Source organism: Salvelinus namaycush, chromosome 6 (assembly GCF_016432855.1).
Source record: "Salvelinus namaycush isolate Seneca chromosome 6, SaNama_1.0, whole genome shotgun sequence".
Classification (NCBI taxonomy): Eukaryota; Metazoa; Chordata; class Actinopteri; order Salmoniformes; family Salmonidae; genus Salvelinus; species Salvelinus namaycush.
In genome coordinates, this window is record NC_052312.1 from 3,554,418 (window position 1) to 3,578,216 (window position 23,799).

The window sequence follows — 23,799 nt, forward strand, 5'->3', positions numbered from 1 at the left end:
CCGCTAGCGGCACCCCAGTCCTAGACAGGTTAAATGGTTCCAGTCTGCCGTGACGCATTCACCCATGTATACGGATGAGAGTCTAGCTACATTTTCAGATATTATTTAAACATTTTGTCGGGAAGTCGTTTTTATTGCAAGTTAAAGCGTAACACTAGTTAGCGAATAAATGTTATATTAGAATCCGAACTTAGAATCCGAACTTAATTTGCATTGCTAGTTATAGCCTAATGTTAGATAGCTAACATTGAACCTAGTTTGTTAGCTTTAGCTACCTGCAGAGTCATACTACAGCTATGACAATGTTTGTATAGGGGCTTTCAAAAGTATTCACCACCTTGGCATTTTTCCTATTTTGTTGCCTTACAACCTGGAATTAAATTCATTTTAAGGGTTTGTATCATTTGATTTACACAACATGCCTACCACTTTGAAGATGCAAATTATTTTTTATTGTGGAACAAACAAGAAATAAGACAAAAAAACAGAAAACTTGAGCGTGCATAACTTTTCAACCCCCCCCCCCCCCCCCCCCCCCCCCAAAGTCAATACTTTGTAGAGCCATCTTTTGCAGTAATTACAGCCACAAGTCTCTTGGGGTATGTCTCTATAAGCTTTGCACATCTAGGCACTGGAATTTTTGCCCATTCTTCAAGGCAAAACTGCTCCACCTCCTTCAAGTTGGATGGGTTCTGCTGGTGTACAGAAATCTTTAAGTCATACCACAGATTCTCAATTGGATTGAGGTCTGGGATTTGACTAGGCCATTCCAAGACATTGATATGTTTCCTCTCAAACCACTCGGGTGTTGCTTTAGCAGTATGCTTCGGGTCATTGTCCTGCTGGAAGATGAACATCCGCCCAAGTCTCAAATATCTGGAAACAGAAACAGGTTTCCCTCAAGAATTTCCCTGTATTTAGCGCCATCCATCATTCCTTCAATTCTGACCAGTTTCCCAGTCCCTGCCACTGAAAAACTTCCCCAGAGCATGATGTTGCCACCACCATGCTTCACTGTGGGGATGGTGTTCTCGGGGTGATGAGAGGTGTTGGGTTTGCACCAGACATTGCATTTTCCTTAATTGCCAAAAAACAAAAGTTTTGTCTCATCTGACCAGAGTACGTTCTTCCATATGTTTTGGGAGTCTGCCTTTTGGCAAACACCAAATGTGTTTACTTATTTTTTATTTAAGCAATGGCTTTTTTCTGGCCACTCTTCAGTAAAGCCTAGCTCTGTGGAGTGTACGGCTTAAAGTGGTCCTATGGACAAATACTCCAATCTCTGCTGTGGAACTTTGCAGCTCCTTCAGGGTTATCTTTGGTCTCTTTGTTGCCTCTCTGATTAATGCCCTCCTTACCTGGTCCGTGAGTTTTGGTGGGCGGCCCTCTCTTGGCAGGTTTGTTGTGGTGACATATTCTTTCAGCTGATGTAAGAAGGGCTTTATAAATCAAATTGATTTGATTTCCATTTTTTTTATAATGGATTTAATGGTGTTCCGTGGGATGTTCAAATTTTCGGTTATTTTTTAATAACTCAACCCTGATCTGTACATCATGGTGCCGCTTGCTTGGTGGTGCCCCTTGCTTAGTGGTGTTGCAGACTCTGGGGCCTTTTAGAACAGGTGTATATATACTGAGATCATGTGACACTTAGGTGGACACACACAGGTGGACTTGATTTAACTAATTATGTGACTTCTGAAGGTAATTGGTTGCACCAGATCTTATTTAGGGGCTTCATAGCAAAGGGGTGATTACATATGCATGCATCACTATTCAGTTTTCCTAATTTGTAGAAATTTTTTAAACAAGTAATTTTTTTCATTTCACTTCACCAATTTTGACTATTTTGTGTATGCCCATTTCATGACATCCAAATAAAAATCAATTTAAATTACAGGTTGTAACGCAACATAATAGGAAAAACACCAAGGGGGATGAATACTTTCGGAAGGCACTGTATTTAGTAGTTGGTATTATGCCAGGTCATTGTTTAGCTAGCTAGCTAGCTAACATGTCTAAACAAAGACTCCACTTCACCAGATGATTACATGACCCATTAACTTCTTGAGAATACAGGGGGTGCTATTTTCCCATTAGCATAATTTGCTCAACAGATTAAACTGCCTCTTATTCAATTATTGCTCTTACTACATGCATATAAATAATACCATTGGAAAGAAAACAATCTCTAGTTTCTAAAACCGTTTCAATTTTGTCTCTGAGTGATACAGAAGTCATTTCACAGCACTTTCCATGACCAAGAACATAAAATCAAGATGTGTTATGCTGGCTTCAAAGCTCTGCCTATATATGGTCGTGCCCCCTATGACCCGAAACACACCTCATTCGCCTTCCTCTGGGTGTCAAGAAGACGTCAGAGGAGAAATTCTTTGTTTATCTGGTACTGACGTGAAATAAGACCTATTTCTTTGGCGTGACCGACAACTTCCGGTTTGCTGATTCGCACGAGTTGGAGCTGCGATTGTGTACTGTTTTGCTGGCGTTATGGATGAAAACTATCTCCGTGTCGAATTTTGTTTGATACATGTGACCATATCATCGTAATGTATGTTTTTTCAATATAGTTTAATCAGATTATTTGAATTTTTTTGGGAGTTTTGCGGTGTTCCGTTGTCACAATTTATTTACATTTGAGAGATCTGTGCCACTCGACCGGTACCTGTGCTAAATGGAGTGGGAAAGGAAGATTTCTGAACGGAACCAACGACTCATCTTGACAAAGGACACTTTGATCAACATTCTGATGAAAGATCAGCCATAGTAAGACCCAATTTACGATGTTATATCATATCTGTTGTGCATGTGAACTGACCGTGGGCGCCTAGCCGAATCTGCCTTGTATAGCTATGCTAATTTAGCGCTACATTTTGTTTTCGTTATAAAACATTTAATAAATCTGAAATATTGTTTGGATTCACCAGATGTTGGGCTTTCAATATCTGTACGCTGTGTATTTTTCTGAAATGTTTTAAGATGAGTAATTCGTTATATGACGTTGGTCTCTGTAATTGTTCTGGCTGGGTCAGCACTATTTCAGATTGCAGCTGCAATGTAGAACTGTGATTTATACCTGAAAAATGCACATTTTTCCCCAAAAAAACTATGCTATACCATAAATATGTTATCAGACTGTCATATTATGAAGTTGTTTCTTGGTTAGTGGCTATATATATTTTTATCTAGTCGAATTAGTGATAGCTACTGACGCAGGAAAAAGCTGTTGGGAGTAAAAAAATCGTGTCCTTTGCTAACGTGGTTAGCTAATAGATTTACATATTGTGTCTTCCCTGTAAAACATTTTAAAAATCTGAAATGGTGGCTTTATTCACAAGATCTGTATCTTTCATTAGGTGGCTTGGACTTGTGATTTAATGATATTTAGATGCTACTATTTAATTGTGACGCTATGCTAGCGATGCTAATCAGTGTGGGGGGGGTGGGGGGTGATCCCGGATCCGGGGTTGAGGCTCGTTAGAGGTTAAGTTATGGTGTGTCTGGGGGTGATTACAACCATCTATTGTATTTCATGAACATGTGAACATGTCTAGACAATAGTGACCCATCCACTTAGCTAGATGTGGCTGGGGGTTATAGCATTTCTTTCACAGGGCCCATCAATTTAGACAAGTGTGTCGGGTAACAATGATAAAATACTCAGAAAATATTTTTTCTGGACACTTCCTGTTTTTGATATTGCTACTGTTGCAAGTAACCTCTTCACTGTACCATTTACACCTTCTGTATCCTGTGCATGTGACAAATAAAAGTAGATTTTATTTGATGTAGCGTGTGTTCACCACATTGCCTCACTTGTGAATCCTTAAAGAGATGGGTGGGGCTAAGGCTTAAGAGGGTGTGAACAATGCTGAATGGGTGTAGACAAAACAAGCTCTCCAGTAGGTGCACCAAAACATTGAAGGGTCATTTTCTTAAAGTGGGTTTACAAGTTTATCAACTTTCAAAGCAGAATTACTTTCCCATTGTTCCTCAACTGCAGTGTATGATATAACATTTTCTAGCTCTGAGTCTCTAATTTTGTCCAATGAAAAAAACACAATTTCAAATGTTGCTACATAAGACCGAATCGAAGCGGTCGGTCACATTTCCTCATGCTTTCTCTCGTCTCTCTGCAGCAGACATACTGTGTAGTGAGCAATATGTTTGGCACATCGACACGCAACAAAATCACAGTATCGAATAGCAATACATATCGTATCGGCACCTAAGTATTGTGATATCGTATCGTGAGGTCCCTGGCAATTCCGGGCCTTAGGCATTACTCTTCTGCCTGACACCAACCTATCCAACACTTAACATTTGCTTATCGCCGCACACACACACACACACACAAAAAAAGAAACGCCTCTCAGAATATCAATAAAATTTCCGCTACACTGCTAATTGAAATCTTCTTCGCGTGGTAATAAGCCACATTGCAAAGCAGCCTGATATTACAATCATTAAGGAAAGAACAACCTCCCATTCATCTCTCCTTCCATCCACCTCCATCCATTATTAACTCGTCTTCACACTCCTTTACAAACCACATCTGGACTGGAGCTAAGAGAGGGGCCTCAGGGGAGGCTTGTTGCCCCTGCACATACACACCATGTACAGTCCTGTGTCCTGGTTCTAACATAAAGCCAGGGAGCTGGGGGGGGTTTCACATACTGGAACACTTCTCTGTCTGAGTGTGTGTGTGTCTGTGTGTGGGGGTGGGAAGTGTGTGTGTGTGTGTGTGTGTGTGTGTGTGTCTGTGTGTGGGGGTGGGAAGTATGTGTGTGTGTGTGTGTGTGTGTGTGTGTGTGTGTGTGTGTGTGTGTGTGTGTGTGGATGGAGACAGTTTGCAGTTCCTTTAATATCAAAATGAAAAGGTAAATGGGGGGGTGCTTTCCTTTCGGCGAATGAGGAGAACAATTGAAAGCAGAAAAGCGCCTCATTTTGTGCGTGCTGTAAACAGTATGTAATTGCCAAACAAATTAAAATGCACAGGCAAATACAACACACACACACACGAGCCCACTCACTTTCATCTCTTTGTACAGTAGCAGCTTGTCATCTCGGAGGATGACATATCTGTCCTGGAATTTATGTCCAGAAAGCAGCTTGGAGGACCCATCCTTGAACTTCACCTGTTCCCCTCTCATAAACTGTTTTTGCTTTCTGCCTGAAGGTGAAATCCAACAATATGCAATTAGCAGATCTTCCCCACCCCTTGGAATATGAGAGATGGAAGAAACTCATCACAATTATGAATGCATGTTTGCGATTGTATGATTTGCTGTAAGAGTCTATTGATGACATACTGTAGGTGTAGAGTATCATGCATCAATGGTCATTTGCTTTGAGGTTAAATCGTGATGAGAAAAGGTTACTTGTTATAACAATGTTCAATAATAGCCTTTTTAACAGGCACAGAGATATCACTAATGGCTGGAAGAGGTGAGAAATTACTATTCATAACATCAATAAATCAATCTGTAATGTATTGCTAAACTGTTCCTTATACTAATCTAATAACACATTAATTAATAATTTGGTTCTGAAATTATGGAATGGATAAAAGGACTGATGCTGAGAGAGAGAGAGAGAGAGGGAGAGAGAGAGAGAGTGAAAGAGTGAGAGAGTGAAAGAGTGAGAGAGAGAGAGTCTTTCATTCTTAGCATCCATCGAGGTCTTTAGTACAGTATTGTGTATCTGTGTGGAAAATTCTCTCCATAAGGAAACTGTGTTCATAGAAACAGACGCCTGTTAGCTCAATCAGTGCCATTTTCAGTGTGAAATGCTGGAGTACAAAAGCTGCTTTGACACCTTCTCAGCTATATTGTGAGCATGATGGTGCTTTCAGATATCATCCATCTAACTGCATGTTGTACCTGGGAGAGTGTCTGCCATTTTGTCTTCTCCAAACTTTTTGATGACGAGGAAGGCGGAGCTGGGGTCATCTAGAGTGCTCCACTCCAGCACCTGCTCCAGAACCTTCTCTTTGTAGTGTAATGGGCGTTCTGTTACAAAGACAAAATACATCAGTGTGTTGTGTCTACAAGTCAGTATGTTGTGTCTGCGAGTCAGTGTGTTGTGTCTACAAGTCAGTGTGTTGTGTCTACAAGTCACTGTGTTGTGTGTGGTAGTCAGTGTGTTGTGTCTGGTAGTCAGTATGTTGTGTCTGCAAGTCAGTGTGTTGTGTCTGCAAGTCAGTGTGTTGTGTCTGGTAGTCAGTGTGTTGTGTCTGCTAGTCAGTGTGTTGTGTCTGCTAGTCACTGTGTTGTGTCTGCTATTCAGTGTGTTGTGTCTGCTAGTCAGTGTGTTGTGTCTATTAGTCAGTGTGTTGTGTCTGGTAGTCAGAGTGTTGTGTCTACAATTTTGTAACAGAGACAACAAATCCGTTTTTCATCTATAACTAAGTGTAAGACTATTTAAGGTCTATGGTTGTGTCTGTAAATCTGAAAATATTACCCTCGCAGTTTAGAATGTTTTCAACACAATCCTGACCGATGTGGTTCAGCTGTACATTTTCTCAAAAAACGATTGCACAATCTTCATTATCACGGAACTATAACTGTCTAAAACGCCATCAGGAAAAATCCATTATCAATAGGTTGTTGTTTTTCCTCCCCGATTTTTATAATTGTGTAGTTAAATTATCCTCTGCAAATCTGAACATGATTAGAAAACACACTCAAGTGCAAAATAGGCCTATTATCCTCGCCCTGCTTGATGTGTGAGCAGGGTAACAGTACATACCATCAGCTAAAATCACGTGTACCCACCTCCCCCCGCCCCCCTGTATTGTATCAATCTCTGCACACCCTGTTAATAGTTTTTCATATCCGAGGGAAACAAAAAAAAATCCCGGGTGCGTAACTTATTTAGAACAGATTAGCTTATCTTTGCTCGGGGATCTGTGCAGACTCAGGCGAAAGGAATTAGTTACTCATTCTCACACCCCAAATATTAGCTTCCCCAATCGCTACCGATAACACTGTTTATCTACGGTTAACCATCAAAATGCGTAATTATCTTACACTTCCACTTCTTCCCCTTTCCCCTTTATCAGTCATTAGCATAAAATGTGTCACAACAGCAGCTTTTGAACAGCTAAGCGATCTGGGATGTTCCAACGCAATAGCAAATCTGTTGTCTCCAGCAGGGAAAAATGTTGAACCATCATCAAATATGCTCTATGTTCCCCGTGTACCACATTATTATTATTTTTGCAAAGGAAAAAACCTGACCAAGGTAACTTTGAAAGGGGGGGAACACGCAAACTCTCTGTGAACTGGTAAAAAAGTACACAGCAATGCCAGTTAAGGCTACTAGAACTATAATCCCATTAATTAATATTCATCATTAACACTAAATGCAGAGGTGTTACAGTATAATAATAATCTCAACTCGCGATTCAAGAAAAGGGGAAATGGCTAATTTATGACATATGACGACGATGATATTAATGAATCACCATAGTATCATCAACCGAATGATGTTGAGCTGATCTCTTCACTTCTACAGCCACGGACACCAGTTGATTACTGAGATATTACTACATACACCGGTTCATAACTGAGATAGTACGACATACACTACTTCATTACTGAGATATTACTGCATACACCGGTTCATAACTGAGATAGTACGACATACACCGGTTCATTACTGAGATAGTACGACATACACCGGTTCATTAATGAGATATTACTACATACACTACTTCATTACTGAGATATTACTGCATACACCGGTTCATTACTGAGATATTACTGCATACACCGGTTCATTACTGAGATATTACTACATACACTACTTCATTACTGAGATATTACTGCATACACCGGTTCATTACTGAGATATTACTACATACACTACTTCATTACTGAGATATTACTGCATATACCGGTTCATCACTGAGATATTACTACATACACCGGTTCATTACTGAGATATTACTGCATACACTGGTTGATTACTGAGATATTACTACATACACTACTTCATTACTGAGATATTACTACATACACCGGCTGATTACTGAGATATTACTGCATACACTACTTCATTACTGAGATATTACTACATACACCGGTTCATTACTGAGATATTACTGCATACACTACTTCATTACTGAGATATTACTGCATACACCGGTTCATTACTGAGATATTACTGCATACACTGGTTGATTACTGAGATATTACTACATACACTACTTCATTACTGAGATATTACTACATACACCGGCTGATTACTGAGATATTACTGCATACACTACTTCATTACTGAGATATTACTACATACACCGGTTCATTACTGAGATATTACTGCATACACTACTTCATTACTGAGATATTACTGCATATACCGGTTCATTACTGAGATATTACTGCATACACTACTTCATTACTGAGATATTACTACATACACCGGTTCATTACTGAGATATTACTGCATACACCGGTTCATTACTGAGATATTACTGCATACACTGGTTGATTACTGAGATATTACTACATACACTACTTCATTACTGAGAAATTACTACATACACTAGTTCATAACTGAGATATTACTACATACACTACATGATTACTGAGATACTACTACATACACTAGTTCATAACTGAGATACTTCAACAGCCTAATCTTCTGATCATGATACCTTGAGATGAGGAAAATGTGACCGAATGAGAACAGCCTTTGAAACAGTGTCCTGGCCGTCAAACACCCATCTATCACTAATTGGATATACAGACAGGTGACATCCATCTCTAATTCAATGTACAGACAGGTGACATCCATCTCTAATTCAATGTACAGACAGGTGACATCCATCTCTAATTCAATGTACAGACAGGTGACATCCATCTCTAATTCAATGTACAGACAGATGACATCCATTACTAATGCAATGTACAGACAGGTGACATCCATCTCTAATTTAATGTACAGACAGGTGACATCAATCTCTAATTCAATGTACAGACAGGTGACATCCATCTCTAATTCAATGTACAGACAGGTGACATCCATCTCTAATTCAATGTACAGACAGGTGACATCCATCTCTAATTCAATGTACAGACAGGTGACATCCATCTCTAATTCAATGTACAGACAGGTGACATCCATCTCTAATTTAATGTACAGACAGGTGACATCCATCTCTAATTCAATGTACAGACAGGTGACATCCATCTCTAATTCAATGTACAGACAGGTGACATCCATCTCTAATTCAATGTACAGACAGGTGACATCCATCTCTAATTCAATGTACAGACAGGTGACATCCATCTCTAATTCAATGTGCAGACAGGTGACATCCATCTCTAATTCAATGTGCAGACAGGTGACATCCATCTCTAATTCAATGTACAGACAGGTGACATCCATCTCTAATTCAATGTACAGACAGGTGACATCCATCTCTAATTCAATGTACAGACAGGTGACATCCATCTCTAATTCAATGTACAGACAGGTGACATCCATCTCTAATTCAATGTAGAGACAGGTGACATCCATCTCTAATTCAATGTAGAGACAGGTGACATCCATCTCTAATTCAATGTACAGACAGGTGACATCCATCTCTAATTCAATGTACAGACAGGTGACATCCATCTCTAATTCAATGTACAGACAGGTGACATCCATCTCTAATTCAATGTACAGACAGGTGACATCCATCTCTAATTCAATGTACAGACAGGTGACATCCATCTCTAATTCAATGTACAGACAGGTGACATCCATCTCTAATTCAATGTACAGACAGGTGACATCCATCTCTAATTCAATGTGCAGACACGTGACATCCATCTCTAATTCAATGTGCAGACAGGTGACATCCATCTCTAATTCAATGTACAGACAGGTGACATCCATCTCTAATTCAATGTACAGACAGGTGACATCCATCTCTAATTCAATGTACAGACAGGTGACATCCATCTCTAATTCAATGTACAGACAGGTGACATCCGTCTCTAATTCAATGTACAGACAGGTGACATCCATCTCTAATTCAATGTACAGACAGGTGACATCCATCTCTAATTCAATGTACAGACAGGTGACATCCATCTCTAATTCAATGTACAGACAGGTGACATCCATCTCTAATTCAATGTACAGACAGGTGACATCCATCTCTAATTCAATGTACAGACAGGTGACATCCATTACTAATTGGATGTACAAACAGATGACAGTTCAGTTAGGAGAAAAGATGGCGACGACAGAGATGATCGCCTCGTTTCGAGTCCTTGACGACAGAGATGATCGCCGTGCTTCGAGTCCTTAGGAATCTATCCAGTATTTTTTTTTTTTATGTATTATTTCTTACATTGTTACCCCAGGAAATCATAAGGCGTATTACATACAGCCGGGGAGAACTATTGGATATAAGAGCAACGCCAACATTATGACCAGGAACACGACTTTCCCGAAACGGATGCTCTGTTTGGACCACCACCCAGGACAATGGATCTAATCCCAGAAGCCGACCCAAAACAACGGCGCCGCTGAAGGGGCAGACGGAGCGGCCTCCTGATCAGGCTCTGTAGACGTGCAGATCGCCCACCGCTCCCGAGTATACTACTCGCCAATGTCCAGTCTCTTGACAAAAAGGTAGACGAAATTCGAGCAAGAGTTGCCTCCCAGAGAGACATCAGAGATTGTAACATTCTCTGTTTCACGAAAACATGGCTCTCTCGGGAAGAGATGCTTCTCCATGCATCGTGCCGACAGAGATAAACATCTCTCTGGGAAGAGGGAGGGCAGGGGTGTATGCTTCATGATTAAAGACTCATGGTGTATCATAACAACATACAGGAACTCAAGTCCTTCTGCTCACCCAACCTAGAATTCCTCATAATCAAATGCCTGCCATATTACCTTCCAAGATAATTCTCGTTAGTTATCGTCACAGCTGTATACATTCCCCCTCAAGCAGACACCAAGATGGCACTAAAGGAACTTCACAGGACTCTATGTAAACTGGAAACCATATAACCTGAGGCTGCATTTATTTTACCTGTTTTGAGAACAAGGTTACCTAAATTCTATCAGCATATTGATTGCAGTACATGTAGGGGTAATACACTCGACCACTGCTACTCTAACTCCCTTCGACAAATCCGACCACGACGCCATCTTGCTCCTACTGTCTTATAGGCAGGAACTCAAATAGGATGTACCAGTGACTAGAACCATTCAACGCTGGTCTGACCAATCGGAATCCGCGCTTCAAGATTGTTTAGATCACGTGGACTGGAATATGTTCCAGTCAGCCTCAGAGAATAACATCAACCAATACGTTGACTCTGTGAGTGAATTTATAAGAAAGTGCATTGGAGATGTTTTACCCACTGTGACTATTAAAACCTACCCTAACCAGAAACCGTGGAAAGATTGCAGCATTCGCGCAAAACTGAAAGCGCAAACCACCGCATTAACCATGGAAAGAGGTCTGGGAAAATGGCTGAATATAAACAGCGTAGTTATTCCCTCCGCAAGGCAATCAAACAAGCGAAATGCTGGTACAGGTACAAAGTGGAATTGCAATTCAACGTCTCAGACACGAGACGTACGTGGAAGGGTCTACAGGAAATCATGGACTACAAAAATGAAACCAGCCATGTCACAGACAACGACGTCACGCTTCCAGACAAACTAAACACCTTCTTTACCCGCTGCGAGGATAATACAGTGCCACCGTCGCAGCCCGCTAACAAGAACTGCCCCCCCCCCCCCCTCTCCTTCTCCGTGGCCGACGTGAGTAAAACATTTAAACGTGTTAACCCTCGCAAGGCTGCTGGCCCAGACGGCATCCCTAGCCGCGTATTCAGATCATGCGCAGACAAGCTGGCTGGTGTGTTTACTGACATATTCAATCTCTCCCTTTCCCAGTTTAATGTCCCCATATGCTTTAAGGTGGCCACCATTGTTCCTGTACCCAAGAAGTCAAATATAACTGAACTAAATGACTACCACCCCGTAGTACTCTCTTCTGTCATCATGAAGGGATTTGAGAGACTAGTCAAGGATCATATCACCTCCACCTTACAGGCCACCCTAGACCCACTTCAGTTTGCACACCGCCCTAACAGGTCCACAGATGATGCAATCACCATCACACTGCACACTGCCCTATCCCATCTGGACTAGAAGAATAGCTATGTACAGTGGTTCCTCCTTTAAAAGTTGCATCATACGGTGGCACACCTTGCATGCTGCCGCAGCATTCTGTGGCACATCATTTCATTCTCAGACAATTTTTCTGTTACTGCAAGTTATTGCTAGTTTGACCACCCTAGGGCATCTTTGAGAAGAATTTGATCATATTCCGTATTGGCATTACCAGAGAATTTAAAACCTTTTTTGTAATAACATACTATATTGGATTGATTTTAAGAAATGTGGCTTAATTAATTTGATAATATTATGGTGTTTCTATTCAGAGAAAAATGAAAAACGAAACCCTCAGTGTTTCCGTTAGGATGGAATGGAAAATATGGCGCTGTACAATGTGACGGTAGGGAGTAGGCTACAGGATTGGAGGATCCTAAATGGTTTGCCTTCATTAGACAACTTTGTTACAATATTTCTGTAAATCAGTGATATTTATTCCCATAGTAATTTGTTATGGATCCATAACTACATCAACATCTGCATTTTGAAAGAGTCCCATGTTAACTACAGTATGTATTGTAGACTGAACAGTAGCCTAATAAACAAATAAACACATTTGGTTAATAAAATAATGACAAAAAAATACTTCTTCAAAATGCAGATGTTGATGTAGTTATGAACGTGGTACCTTCAGGCATTTGGAAATTGCTCCCAAGGATGAACCAGACTTGTGGAGGTTTACAGTTTTTTTTTCCTGAGGTCTTGGCTGATTTATTTTGATTTTCCCATGATGTCGAGCAAAGAGGCACTGAGTTTGAAGGTAGCCTTGAAATACATCCACAGGTATACCTCCAATTGACTCAAATTATGTCAATTAGCCTATCAGAAGCTTCTAAAGCCATGACATAATTTTCTGGAATTTTCCAAGCTGTTTAAAGGCACAGTCAACTTACGGTATGAATACTTCTGACCCACTGGAATTGTGATACAGTATAAGTGAAATAATCTGTCTGTAAACAATTGTTGAAAAAATGACTTGTGTCATGCACAAAGTAGATGTCCTAACTGACTTGCCAAAACTATAGTTTGTTAACAAGAAATTTGTGGAGTGGTTGAAAAACAAGTTTTAATGACTCCAACCTAAGTGTATGTAAACTTCCAACTTCAACTGTAGCTCGGCTATTAGACAATTCTTTAGTAAAGGTTGAATAGTATATTGTTCAGCTAATAGCTCATCCAGCTATGCTTGTGAAAAACTAATAATCGTGATTTTCCCCCTTCCCACGTTAAAAAATTCCAATTGACAAAGTGTTTTTAGCCACAATCGGCACCAACCCCAATTAATACATTTGGGCACAGTCGTTAGCGTGCTGGACTTTGGGCAAGAATGTTCAGGGTTCGAAACCTGCTCCCTGCTTGCTATAATGCATGGGTTTGATACACCTGGTATTGGATATGGGTGAAAAAAAACTTGCTAAATAGCGATTTTCGTAAATTAACTTTATGACAAAAAGAATTCACAATCGTTTGTCTCTACATTAACTAACATATTCCTCCACAATTGTATTTTTTTTGCTTGACTCGTTATGACGTTATAACTACATACATTTGCTTCCCCGTAATGTTTTGTCAGCCATCTTTGCTGAAGTCATCGGGGATGGGTGGCCCGTGTGAAATTCGTCATTGGAACCATTCGATATGATTGGTCAAATAAAAACCTTGGGACTCAAATGCATAATGAGTGCTCTAACTCTCCCTTGTGGTGGTCTGGAGCAATGAAGCCGTGACGCTGGGTACCTCTAAGTCCAGCGCTGTAAGCTCGCAACTTTTAAAGGAGGAACCACTGTAAGAATGCTGGAAGCCCTGGGCTTCAACCCCACCCTGTGCAATTGGGTCCTGGACTTTCTGACGGGTCACCCCCAGGTGGTGAAGGTAGGAAACAACATCTCGACCTCGCTGTTCCTCAACACTGGGGACCCACAAGGGCGCGTGCTCAGCCCCCTCCTACACTCCCTTTTCAACCACGACTGCGGGGCCATGCACGCCTCCAACTCAATCATCAAGTTTGCAGAAGGCACAACAGTAGCGGGCTTAATTACCTACAACGACGAGACAGCCTACAGGGAGGAGGTGAGGGCACTCGGAGTGTGGTGTCAGGCAAACAACCTCTCACTCAACGTCAACAAAACTAAGTAGATGATCCACATCGAAGGGACAGCAGTGGAGAAAGTGGAAATTTTTAAGTTCCTCGGTGTACACATCAACGACAAACTGAAATGTGTGGCATAACAGCGCCTCTTCAACCTCAGGAGGCTGAAGAAATTTGGCTTGTCACCCAAAACCTTGACTAACTTTTACAGATCCACAATCGAAAGCATCCTGTCGGGCTGTATCAGAACCTGGTACGGCAACTGCACCGCCGTCAACCGCAAGGCTCTCCAAAGGGTGGTGCGGTCTGCACAACACATCACTGGGGGCAAACTACCTGCCCTCCAGGACACCTACACCACCCGATGTCACAGAAAGGTCAAAAAGATCATCAAGGACAACAACCACCCGAGCCACTGCCTGTTCACCCCGCTACCATCCAGAAGGCGAGGTCAGTACAGGTGCATCAAAGCTGGGACCGAGAGACTGAAAAACAGTTTCTATCTCAAGGCCATCACACTGCTAAACAGCCATCACTAACTCAGAGAGGCTGCTGCCTACATTGAGACCCAATCACTGGCCACTTTAACAAATGGATCACAAGTCACTTTAAATAATACCACTTTAATCATGTTTACATATCTAACATTACCATCTATTTCATACCATCTACTGCACCTTGCCTATGCCGCTCGGCCATCACTCATCCATATATTTATACATACATACATACATATTCTCATTCACCCCCTTTAAATGTGTGTATTAGGTAGTTGTTGGGGAACTGTTAGATTACTTGTTAGATATTACTACATGGTCGGAACCAGAAGCACAAGCATTTCACTGCACTCATATTAACATCTGCTAACCATGTGTATGTGACAAATACAATTTGATTTGATTTGAAAAGTTTGAAAAAATGTCGAGAGGGAATAAGCGAAGTTATTTCCCTTCTTCCCGATATTATTTACAGCACTGTCTACATATTTACATATTTCATTTATCTAACCTTCGCTATTCGTGAAACCCCATGTTTTTCTGACTTCAGAAACCTTCCCTCTGGAGACATGAAAGAAATGCTGTCTCCACAGCTTCTATGTAGCCTTAATGACCAGTTGATCATCTCTTTGTTGTCACATACCCAGTTCTCCGTTCTCAATGACCTCGAACGTGGTCCAGAGGTCGACCGGGTTCGTGACCACGTTCCTCGTAACCAGCGTGGACTCTGCCAGCTCGTCTGACCTCATGGTAGGAGACAACTACCACAACACAACCACAAAGATGTTAGAGAGAGGAGAGGAAACAATCACATCTTAGCGGGACTGGGTTAATTTCCATTGCAGTCCATTTAAATTCACCCAGGAAGTGAACTGAAATCACAGTACAATCTTAAAATGGAAGGTCCATTAACTTGCTGAATTGAATACATTTAAATAGAACGGCTGCAGCCCTGCTTGTTAGCTATCCACATCAGATAATTAGGGACTGGAGGAAAGGTTGGGCATTTGTATCACGGTCAAAGATTTTCCCTCACTTGCAGTCTGGAAATGGAGAACACAAAACTCTACCTCTGTTTGTGAAAGAGTCTGCACAGAAACTATTCTGTAATCATAGTGTAGAGGTGAACAGAAAGTAAAGAACAAGCACGACGCAAGAGAGAAGAAAATAACTGTTAATGTCGCAGTGAGTCGTAAAACAGTCCACTCTTACCCCCCCCCCCCTTTTCCAACCCACTGCTGTTCCACACCTGCAAAATAAATCCATTACCTGCAGCTTACCACTGCCTCTGATTAAACGCAATTACTCAAACAATTATATCAGAAGTGTCTTTGATTAGCTCGCTTTTGATTTATTTCGGTGGCAGTAATCCCATCAGGTTTAACCACCAACGTCTCGGCCCTATTCTATCACGCCCGCCACTTCTCCACTCCCTCTCTCTCTCTATTCCATCTATCCCTTGCTCTGTACCTCTAACTCCCCCAGACCCCATTACACACCCCTCCACCTCCTTTCCTTCTACTCCCTTTATCCCTTGCTCTCTCCCTCCAACTTATACACTCCCCCTCTTTCTCACCCTTTACACACACACACGCACACACACACACACACGCACACACGCACACACACACACACACACACACACACACACACACACACACACACACACACACACACACACCTTTACCTTGATTAAGCAGCAGTTCTCCGGCTCCCTCCTCTCCAGGTACACCTCAAAGATCAAGTCCCCGGCCGGAGAGAACTAAATAGAAGGAGAGAAAGAGGGAGAGAAAGAGAGCGAGAAACAGAGGAGAAATAAAAAAAACACAACATTCGGATTAATTGGCTTTTGTTCTGAATTCCCACCTCGGTGTGGCCTGAGCCTAAACAGAGGGAACCAAGGGAAGCATTACACGATTTGAGGAGAGTGGTAGAGGTCGTATTCTGAGCTACAGGCAAAACTAAATATAGTGCTTTTAATTGATGCGATGTTTTGGCAGAATGAGGGAAGCAAGCCAGAGGAAGTCAGAGAGGTGGAAAGGGGGGGGTAAGGGCTTCAAATGTAGTCAACATTTCTGCCAAACTTTATAATATCCCAATCAAGTGTTCAGTCTCTCAATCAGGGATGAATACTAACTTGAGCTAACTCTGACCTTTGATTGGTCGTTTGGAGTCAATGGAATGTCTGTGTGGAAATCTGAAGCATGTAGATCAAGTAATGATACTCCTCTTAGGATTTTGATATTATTTTAGATTTAACACTGGGACAAATGTATTTTTCAATCTGTGAGAATCCAGTCTGTTCTATACCATTAAGGTAACATAGTGTAATCGGCCACATACAGAGATTCTTAAACATACGCAAGAGGCTTTGGAGAAGTCCTTGGGAACCTGCAGACTATCACAGCTGACACTTCTCTTAATTTCCCTTCAACCTTGCTCCGGCATTGTAATACAACAGCAGAGAGGCCAGGCCATTGGACACAAAGTGACATTGGACACAAAGTGACATTGCATCAAGAGTCATATACATTATGTCTCTGTTCTTGTCCTCTGTTCTCTCACTTCACAACAAAAAACAACTTTTTAAGATCGGGTTATCATGAGCAAACCAACTTCTGAGACAAAAGTGAAAAGTCTGCCATCCTAGGAAACATTTCTTCTCAACTTTGAACTAAACAACGTATGATGTCTTCAACAACAGTAAGCCAGAGAGAAAATATTGTAAACAAGCGGAATGTGAGAAGTTGTGGCATGAACGTCATACTTGACGGAGAGGTCTTGGGAAAGACAAATGCCATGACAATGGCCGGGCTGCACAGGAAAAATAATAAGTTGGCCTATGACATGTCGTCATTATAACAGGTAGAGTCCTGTGTGTGTGTGTGTGTGTGTGTGTGTGTGTGTGTGTGTGTGTGTGTGTGTGTGTGTGTGTGTGTGTGTGTGTGTGTTTCTGTGTGCGTGCGTGCGTATGAGTGCGTGCATGTGTTCCACACCGGAAGAGATTACAGCTCACAGACAAAGAGCTGTTCCATTAGCAGAACTAAGGAGAGGAAAGAGGAGACAAACACTGAAGAAGAGATGGTGGAAGCTGGTGCAGGGAATGACAGAGGGATGGAGAAGGGGAGAACAGGAAGTAGAGAATAATAAGGCCAGAGGGGGTGTGGTATAAGGCCAATACACCATGTCTAAGGGCTGTTCTTAGGCACGACGCAACACGGAGTACCTGGATACGGCCATTCACCATGGTATATTGGCCATATACCACAAACCCCTGAGATGCCTTAATGCTGTCACGAACTGGTTATGCAGCACGGAGTGCCTGGATAGAGCCAATCGCCATGGTTTATTGGCCATACAGTACACCACAAACCCCTGAGGTGCCTTACATATTATAAACTGGTTAGCAACGTAATTTGAACAGTAAAAATATATTGTTTTGGTCATACCCGTGGTATAGGGTCTGATATACCACGAGTGTCAGCCAATCAGCATTCAGGGCTAGAACCACCAGTTTATAATTTCTAATAATATAATGATGAATGCTGATTGGCTAAAAGCCGTATAATCCGGTCCTTGAGTACCCTAACAGCACACATTTGTGTTGTAGCCCCGGACAAACATACCCAATTCATTATTTGGGGCCTGATGATTAGTTGACAAGTTGAATCCAGACAAAAGTGTGTTTGTCCGGGGCTACAATCCAACTGTGCTGTTGGGGGTACTTGAGGACCGGAGTTGGGATCCACTGGCCTACAGTATGATGGCATTAGTCTTATGGGCATTTGCAATGCACCCCTTGACAATGAGCATCTGAAGCAGAGACAAGCTTAACTCACACACATTGTTTACATATTGTTCAGCTATATGTTCTCCACCCCCAAAAAAACTGTAGGCCTATGACAGCATTGGCATTACATGCCATTATCAGCTGCAAAATGGGTTCACATGGCTGACATGTTGACAAAATAGTAATAATCTAATAATACAACACAGAAACACAGACAAATTAGAGACATATTCCCTTCCTCTCTTTATTGCAGGATCATGACATGATTATTAATCAACATCAACACTAGTTCATCCTAAATAATAGTTAAGTTAACAATTAAAACAAGTTTAAACACTTAACTTCAAATACATTACTATTTCATATAATTCCAAAGTCTACAAGTAAGCTAACTCATATGTAAAGGTTAGAATTTTTTTTACTAAAATATCGCTTCAGGTATAATAAAATAAGTCCATACCAGAAATGTACACCATCGCTCCACTGATCCCTGATCTACTGATTAAGAAGACGTCTGTTCCAGCCCATTAATATCATCATTGATTATTAACTAATTAGGTTTGATACATTGAATCAGGTGTGTTAGTGCTGGGATGGAACAGAAGCGTGCACCACCCAGCAGGGTTGGTCTGCTCCAGTCGTAATAGGATTATACATTGTGTGTGACTTTTAAACTGTATTTAGGTTTACAAAAGGTGCTAACATCGCTAGGTATACATATTCCATGGTATACAAGGATGTACCCTTTTTCTCTCGGGACATTCATTCGGACTTCTGCAGACAGGACAGACAACATCACAAAAGAAACAGGCTTCATTATAATCAAATTAGACAGCCCTGAATATTATGTTGCTATATCTCTCTGTCCTCAGTTTTTCCTCGCTAGGAACTGGACCTGGATAATAGTTTCATAATGTACTCCCACAAATGTAAATAAAGGTGAACTAAGTAAACATGTATATCCCCCCTATTCAGAGTAGCCTACTCTCCATTCTCTGACAGCTGGAAGTGCTAACATTAGCTAATCCTTTCACACTCTTCCATTGCTGTTAGTTAGCTACCTATATACAAATGCATTTGGAGTTACAATGATAAATATATCAAGATAACTAACCAGCTAATATGAAGTTAGCAAGCTGGTGATATTTTATTTACATTGCTAGCTATACAGTATGTAAAGTTAGCCAGCTAACATTACGAGAGCAACACATTGGAGTTAGCCTGCAAACTATGTTTCTGTGGAAAGCTTGCTAATAATACATAGTTTTTGATCATTATCAAAATATATTTACTTGCTTGAATAGGTTCTTCCACTGCCTCCGTTTTCTGGGTCCCCAGAAAAACTAAATAATGGGCAATCTTCCAGAAGTTTCCGCTAGCTACTTCTGTGGATGTTGAACACATTTCTACCGACAAATGAACACATATCTAGTGGCAAATGTGTTAAATTATATAGATGATATGAAAGGGATAATCAACTCTGGGCTCCATGTGTTCATTGAAAAATAATGCATCTCCATGCAAGGTCAGTTCCATTCCGCTAGCACGTTGTGAAAGCACACTTCAGTTTGTCTTGACAACAATCACTCTCAGCTGTGGAAACGAGAGAGGAAGAGAAAGGTTTAGAGGTGTTTCTATGCATCGTGGTTCTTATTCCTTCCTCTCCACAGGAATCGGGAAGGTCACAGTAGATTGAAGTGAAGGATAAGCACACAGGTCCCATGTGGCTCAGTTGGTAGAGCATGGTGCTTGCAACACCAGGGTTGTGGGTTTGATTCCCACAGAGGAACAGTACAAAAAAGTATGGAGATATATGTACTTGTTACTGTAAGTCGCTCTGCGTAAGAGCATCTGCTAAATGATTAAAATGCCAAATGTAAATGTACAGTGTATCATAATGAATAGGCAGAGTTTAGCCATAGAAGTAAGAATGGATAGAAAGGGTGTTTCAAGTGAATGATAACAAAATGGGTGGACTGGCAGACATTTTGAGTGTACCGATGCCAGGAAGTAAAAGCAGGTGTGCTGTGATTTGTTGAGTCAACAATTTTTATGAGCCACATCAGTTAGAACCATTTGAGTGAACATTCTACATTACCATGGCAATCCAACCTCAGTTGAATGAACATTCTACATTACCATGGCAATCCAGCCTCAGTTGGTAGAACATTCTACAATACCATGGCAATCCAGCCTCAGTTGAATGAACATTCTACATTACCATGGCAATCCAGTCTCAGTTGAATGAACATTCTACATTACCATGGCAATCCAGCCTCAGTTGAATGAACATTCTACATTACCATGGCAATCCAGCCTCAGTTGAATGAACATTCTACATTACCATGGCAACCCAGCCTCAGTTGATAGAACATTCCAAAATACCATGGCAATTATTGCATCAGAATACCAGGCAGCCATTGGGAGTGTAGCCATGAGTTCACCAGTCAAATTGCCAGTAAAAATATGTCTGCCCACCTTTATCGAGTTAACTCAGCCAGAGACGAGAGAACGAGGGAGGAAAGAAAACAAAGAGGGTTGTTTTGCTGGCGCCCTCACTCGAACTTAAAGTGCTTTCTGACGCATGAAGTCGAGGAGAAAATAACGGAAAGAAAAGAGGGGGAGGGGGAAGAAAAAGGACAGCGCTCAATCCTAGTGGGTGTGTTTGTGTGTGTACCTTCCACTCTAAGAGCTAACCCAACAGCCTGAGCTAACAGGTGCTAGGCTAGGCACTAGGCTAATCACGCTGCTGCACAGCAAGCCACTAACAATGAACACCACCACATGTTAGAGCTAGCCTTAACTTCCTCGCCCTCCCTGAGAGAGCCAGTCTTTCCTAAAAGCTTTAAATTGAATATGACACGTCTATTTTCCTCTTTCCCCTGGTCTCTCAATCATGTTACCAGGTTACTAAAACCCTCCACTTTTAGTACATGAGACATTTGTCTAGCTCTCTTGCGTTTTTCGGGGGGCAATTTTCCCACAATAGCGTTAACCTTTTAGTTCAATTGGCCAGATTCATTCTGACAGCCTCTGGAAACCAACTTAAGGAGGGGGGGAAAAAAACAACCACTTTCAACACTTTGTTCAAACACTTCAACGTCAGCAGGCAGCATAAGGTTTGAAGATTAATTTGTTTTCCAGGTTATCTGAACAAATGGTTTCCTGCAGCGCATGCGTCCAGGCATAAATTAGCAGACAGTTATTAAGGTGAACAGGCATACAAACCCTCTCATTGCCCTCTGACTCCGTCCAAACAACACCCTCCCTCCCTCAATCATTACATAACAGGAAGACAGTTAAAATGCATTTCCGACCTTAGAGCTCAGCTAACACACACACACACACAAAGCGGTCCAGAGGTCTGATTGTGTTTGTCAGTGAAGCTAAACAGGTTGACTTACTGTGGTGTCTTTCTTGTCGTTCCATCGTGTGATGAAACTGTTCTCACTCTCCATCTGCTTGAGTTGGTCCTCGTTGACCTGGGTAATACACACACACACACACACACACACACCACACACCACACACCACACACACAGGTAAATACATCAACCCTGCCCATTCACATGAAGAAACACAGATATTCTGTACATAATATCTGTGTTACCCTAGTGGTTGGAGCGTTGGGCCAGTAACCGAAGGGTTGCTAGATCGATATCCCCGAGCTGACAAGGTAAAAATCTGTCGTTCTGCCCCTGAACAAGGCAGTTAACCCACTGTTCCTAGGCCGTCATTGTAAAGAAGAATTTGTTCTTAACTGACTTGCCTAGTTAAATAAAGGTTTAATAAAAAATAAAAAATAAAATAAATAAGAGGACATATACAGTGGGGAGAACAAGTATTTGATACACTGCCGATTTTGCAGGTTTTCCTACTTACAAAGCATGTAGAGTTCTGTCATTTTTATCATAGGTACACTTCAACTGAGAGACGGAATCTAAAACAAAAATCCAGAAAATCACATGTTCTGATTTTTAAGTAATTCATTTGCATTTTATTGTATGACATACGTATTTGATACATTAGAAAAGCAGAACTTAATATTTGGTACAGAAACCTTTGTTTGCAATTACAGAGATCATACGTTTCCTGTAGTTCTTGAGTTTTGAGTTTATTTTATTTTTACAGGGACAGTGCACATTAATCAACGTTTCAGTAAAAGTGCCGGTTTTAGCCAGCCGGCTAATTTTCAACCGCAGTCCCTGGGCAGGTTATTAAAAACAATTACAATATAGACAATAGCAACATAGAACAAGACATAGCATACAGACATAGCAACATAGGACAAGCAAGACGTAGCATACAGGCAGAGCAACATAGAACAAAAAGCAGCAAGACAAAATTCATAAAAGCAACAAAGTGTTTCCACACCTCACAAGTTACAGACAGACATGGAAAGCGGCAACACACAGCTAGGGACCATGTTCACAAATCTGATTTTCCTTTAGCCATGTCTTCAAGCATTTTGTGAAAGTGTGATATGTGGTGCAGTTATGTGTGTCTGATGGCAGTGTATTCCAGACATGGGAAGCTCTCACAGAAAAAGCGGATTTACTAAAGGTGCTTTTCCTTAGGGGAACTACACAGTCACCTCTCATGGCAGACCTTGTGGATCTGCTGCCATATGTTTGGGTTTTCTGTTTAACAAAAATACTGAGTGGAGGGGGAGCCAAGCCATTTAGAATCTTGAATACAAGACATGCATCAGTGTATTGCACAAGATTTTCCCAACTCAGGAGCTCATGCTTTCTGAGGATGTGACAGTGATGATGGCTATTGGGCTTCCTATCAAGCACTTTGAGAGCCTGTTTGTAGACAGACTGAATAGGTCTTACTGTTGTACAGCAAGCTTGGGCCCAACTAGTCAAGCAGTATGTTAAGTGGGGGAGTATCATAGATTTGAAGTACAGTTTTGCTACCTCTGTAGTCAAACAATTTCGTATAAATCGGAAATTAGCTAGGTTGAATTTGGTTATTTGAATTACCTTTTTCACATGCTTTTTAAAAGAGAGGTTGGAATCAAGTATGATGCCAAGGTACTTAAAATCAGATACCACCTGGAGCTTCTCCCCTGACACATAGACATCTGGCTCAGTAGCATCTGTTGCCCTCTTTGTGAAGAACATGCAAACAGTTTTTTTCACATTGAGATGCAAACACGAGTCACTGAGCCACTTTGTAACCTGGACCATTACAGTAGTGAG

General features: G+C 41.3%; 1 protein-coding gene across 1 annotated transcript in view; it reads right to left on the reverse strand.

Moving 5' to 3' along the window:
- The window catches only part of LOC120049455 (arf-GAP with Rho-GAP domain, ANK repeat and PH domain-containing protein 2-like), a 107,719-nt gene that overhangs the window by 11,864 nt on the left and 72,056 nt on the right, over positions 1 to 23,799 (reverse strand). The window contains exons 11-15 of the mRNA XM_038995720.1: positions 21,997 to 22,074; positions 16,490 to 16,564; positions 15,446 to 15,563; positions 5,901 to 6,029; positions 5,052 to 5,191 (exon numbers count right to left, since the gene is read on the reverse strand). Of these exons, the coding sequence (XP_038851648.1) occupies positions 5,052 to 5,191; positions 5,901 to 6,029; positions 15,446 to 15,563; positions 16,490 to 16,564; positions 21,997 to 22,074 (540 nt within the window). The remainder of the gene's footprint in view (positions 1 to 5,051; positions 5,192 to 5,900; positions 6,030 to 15,445; positions 15,564 to 16,489; positions 16,565 to 21,996; positions 22,075 to 23,799) is intronic.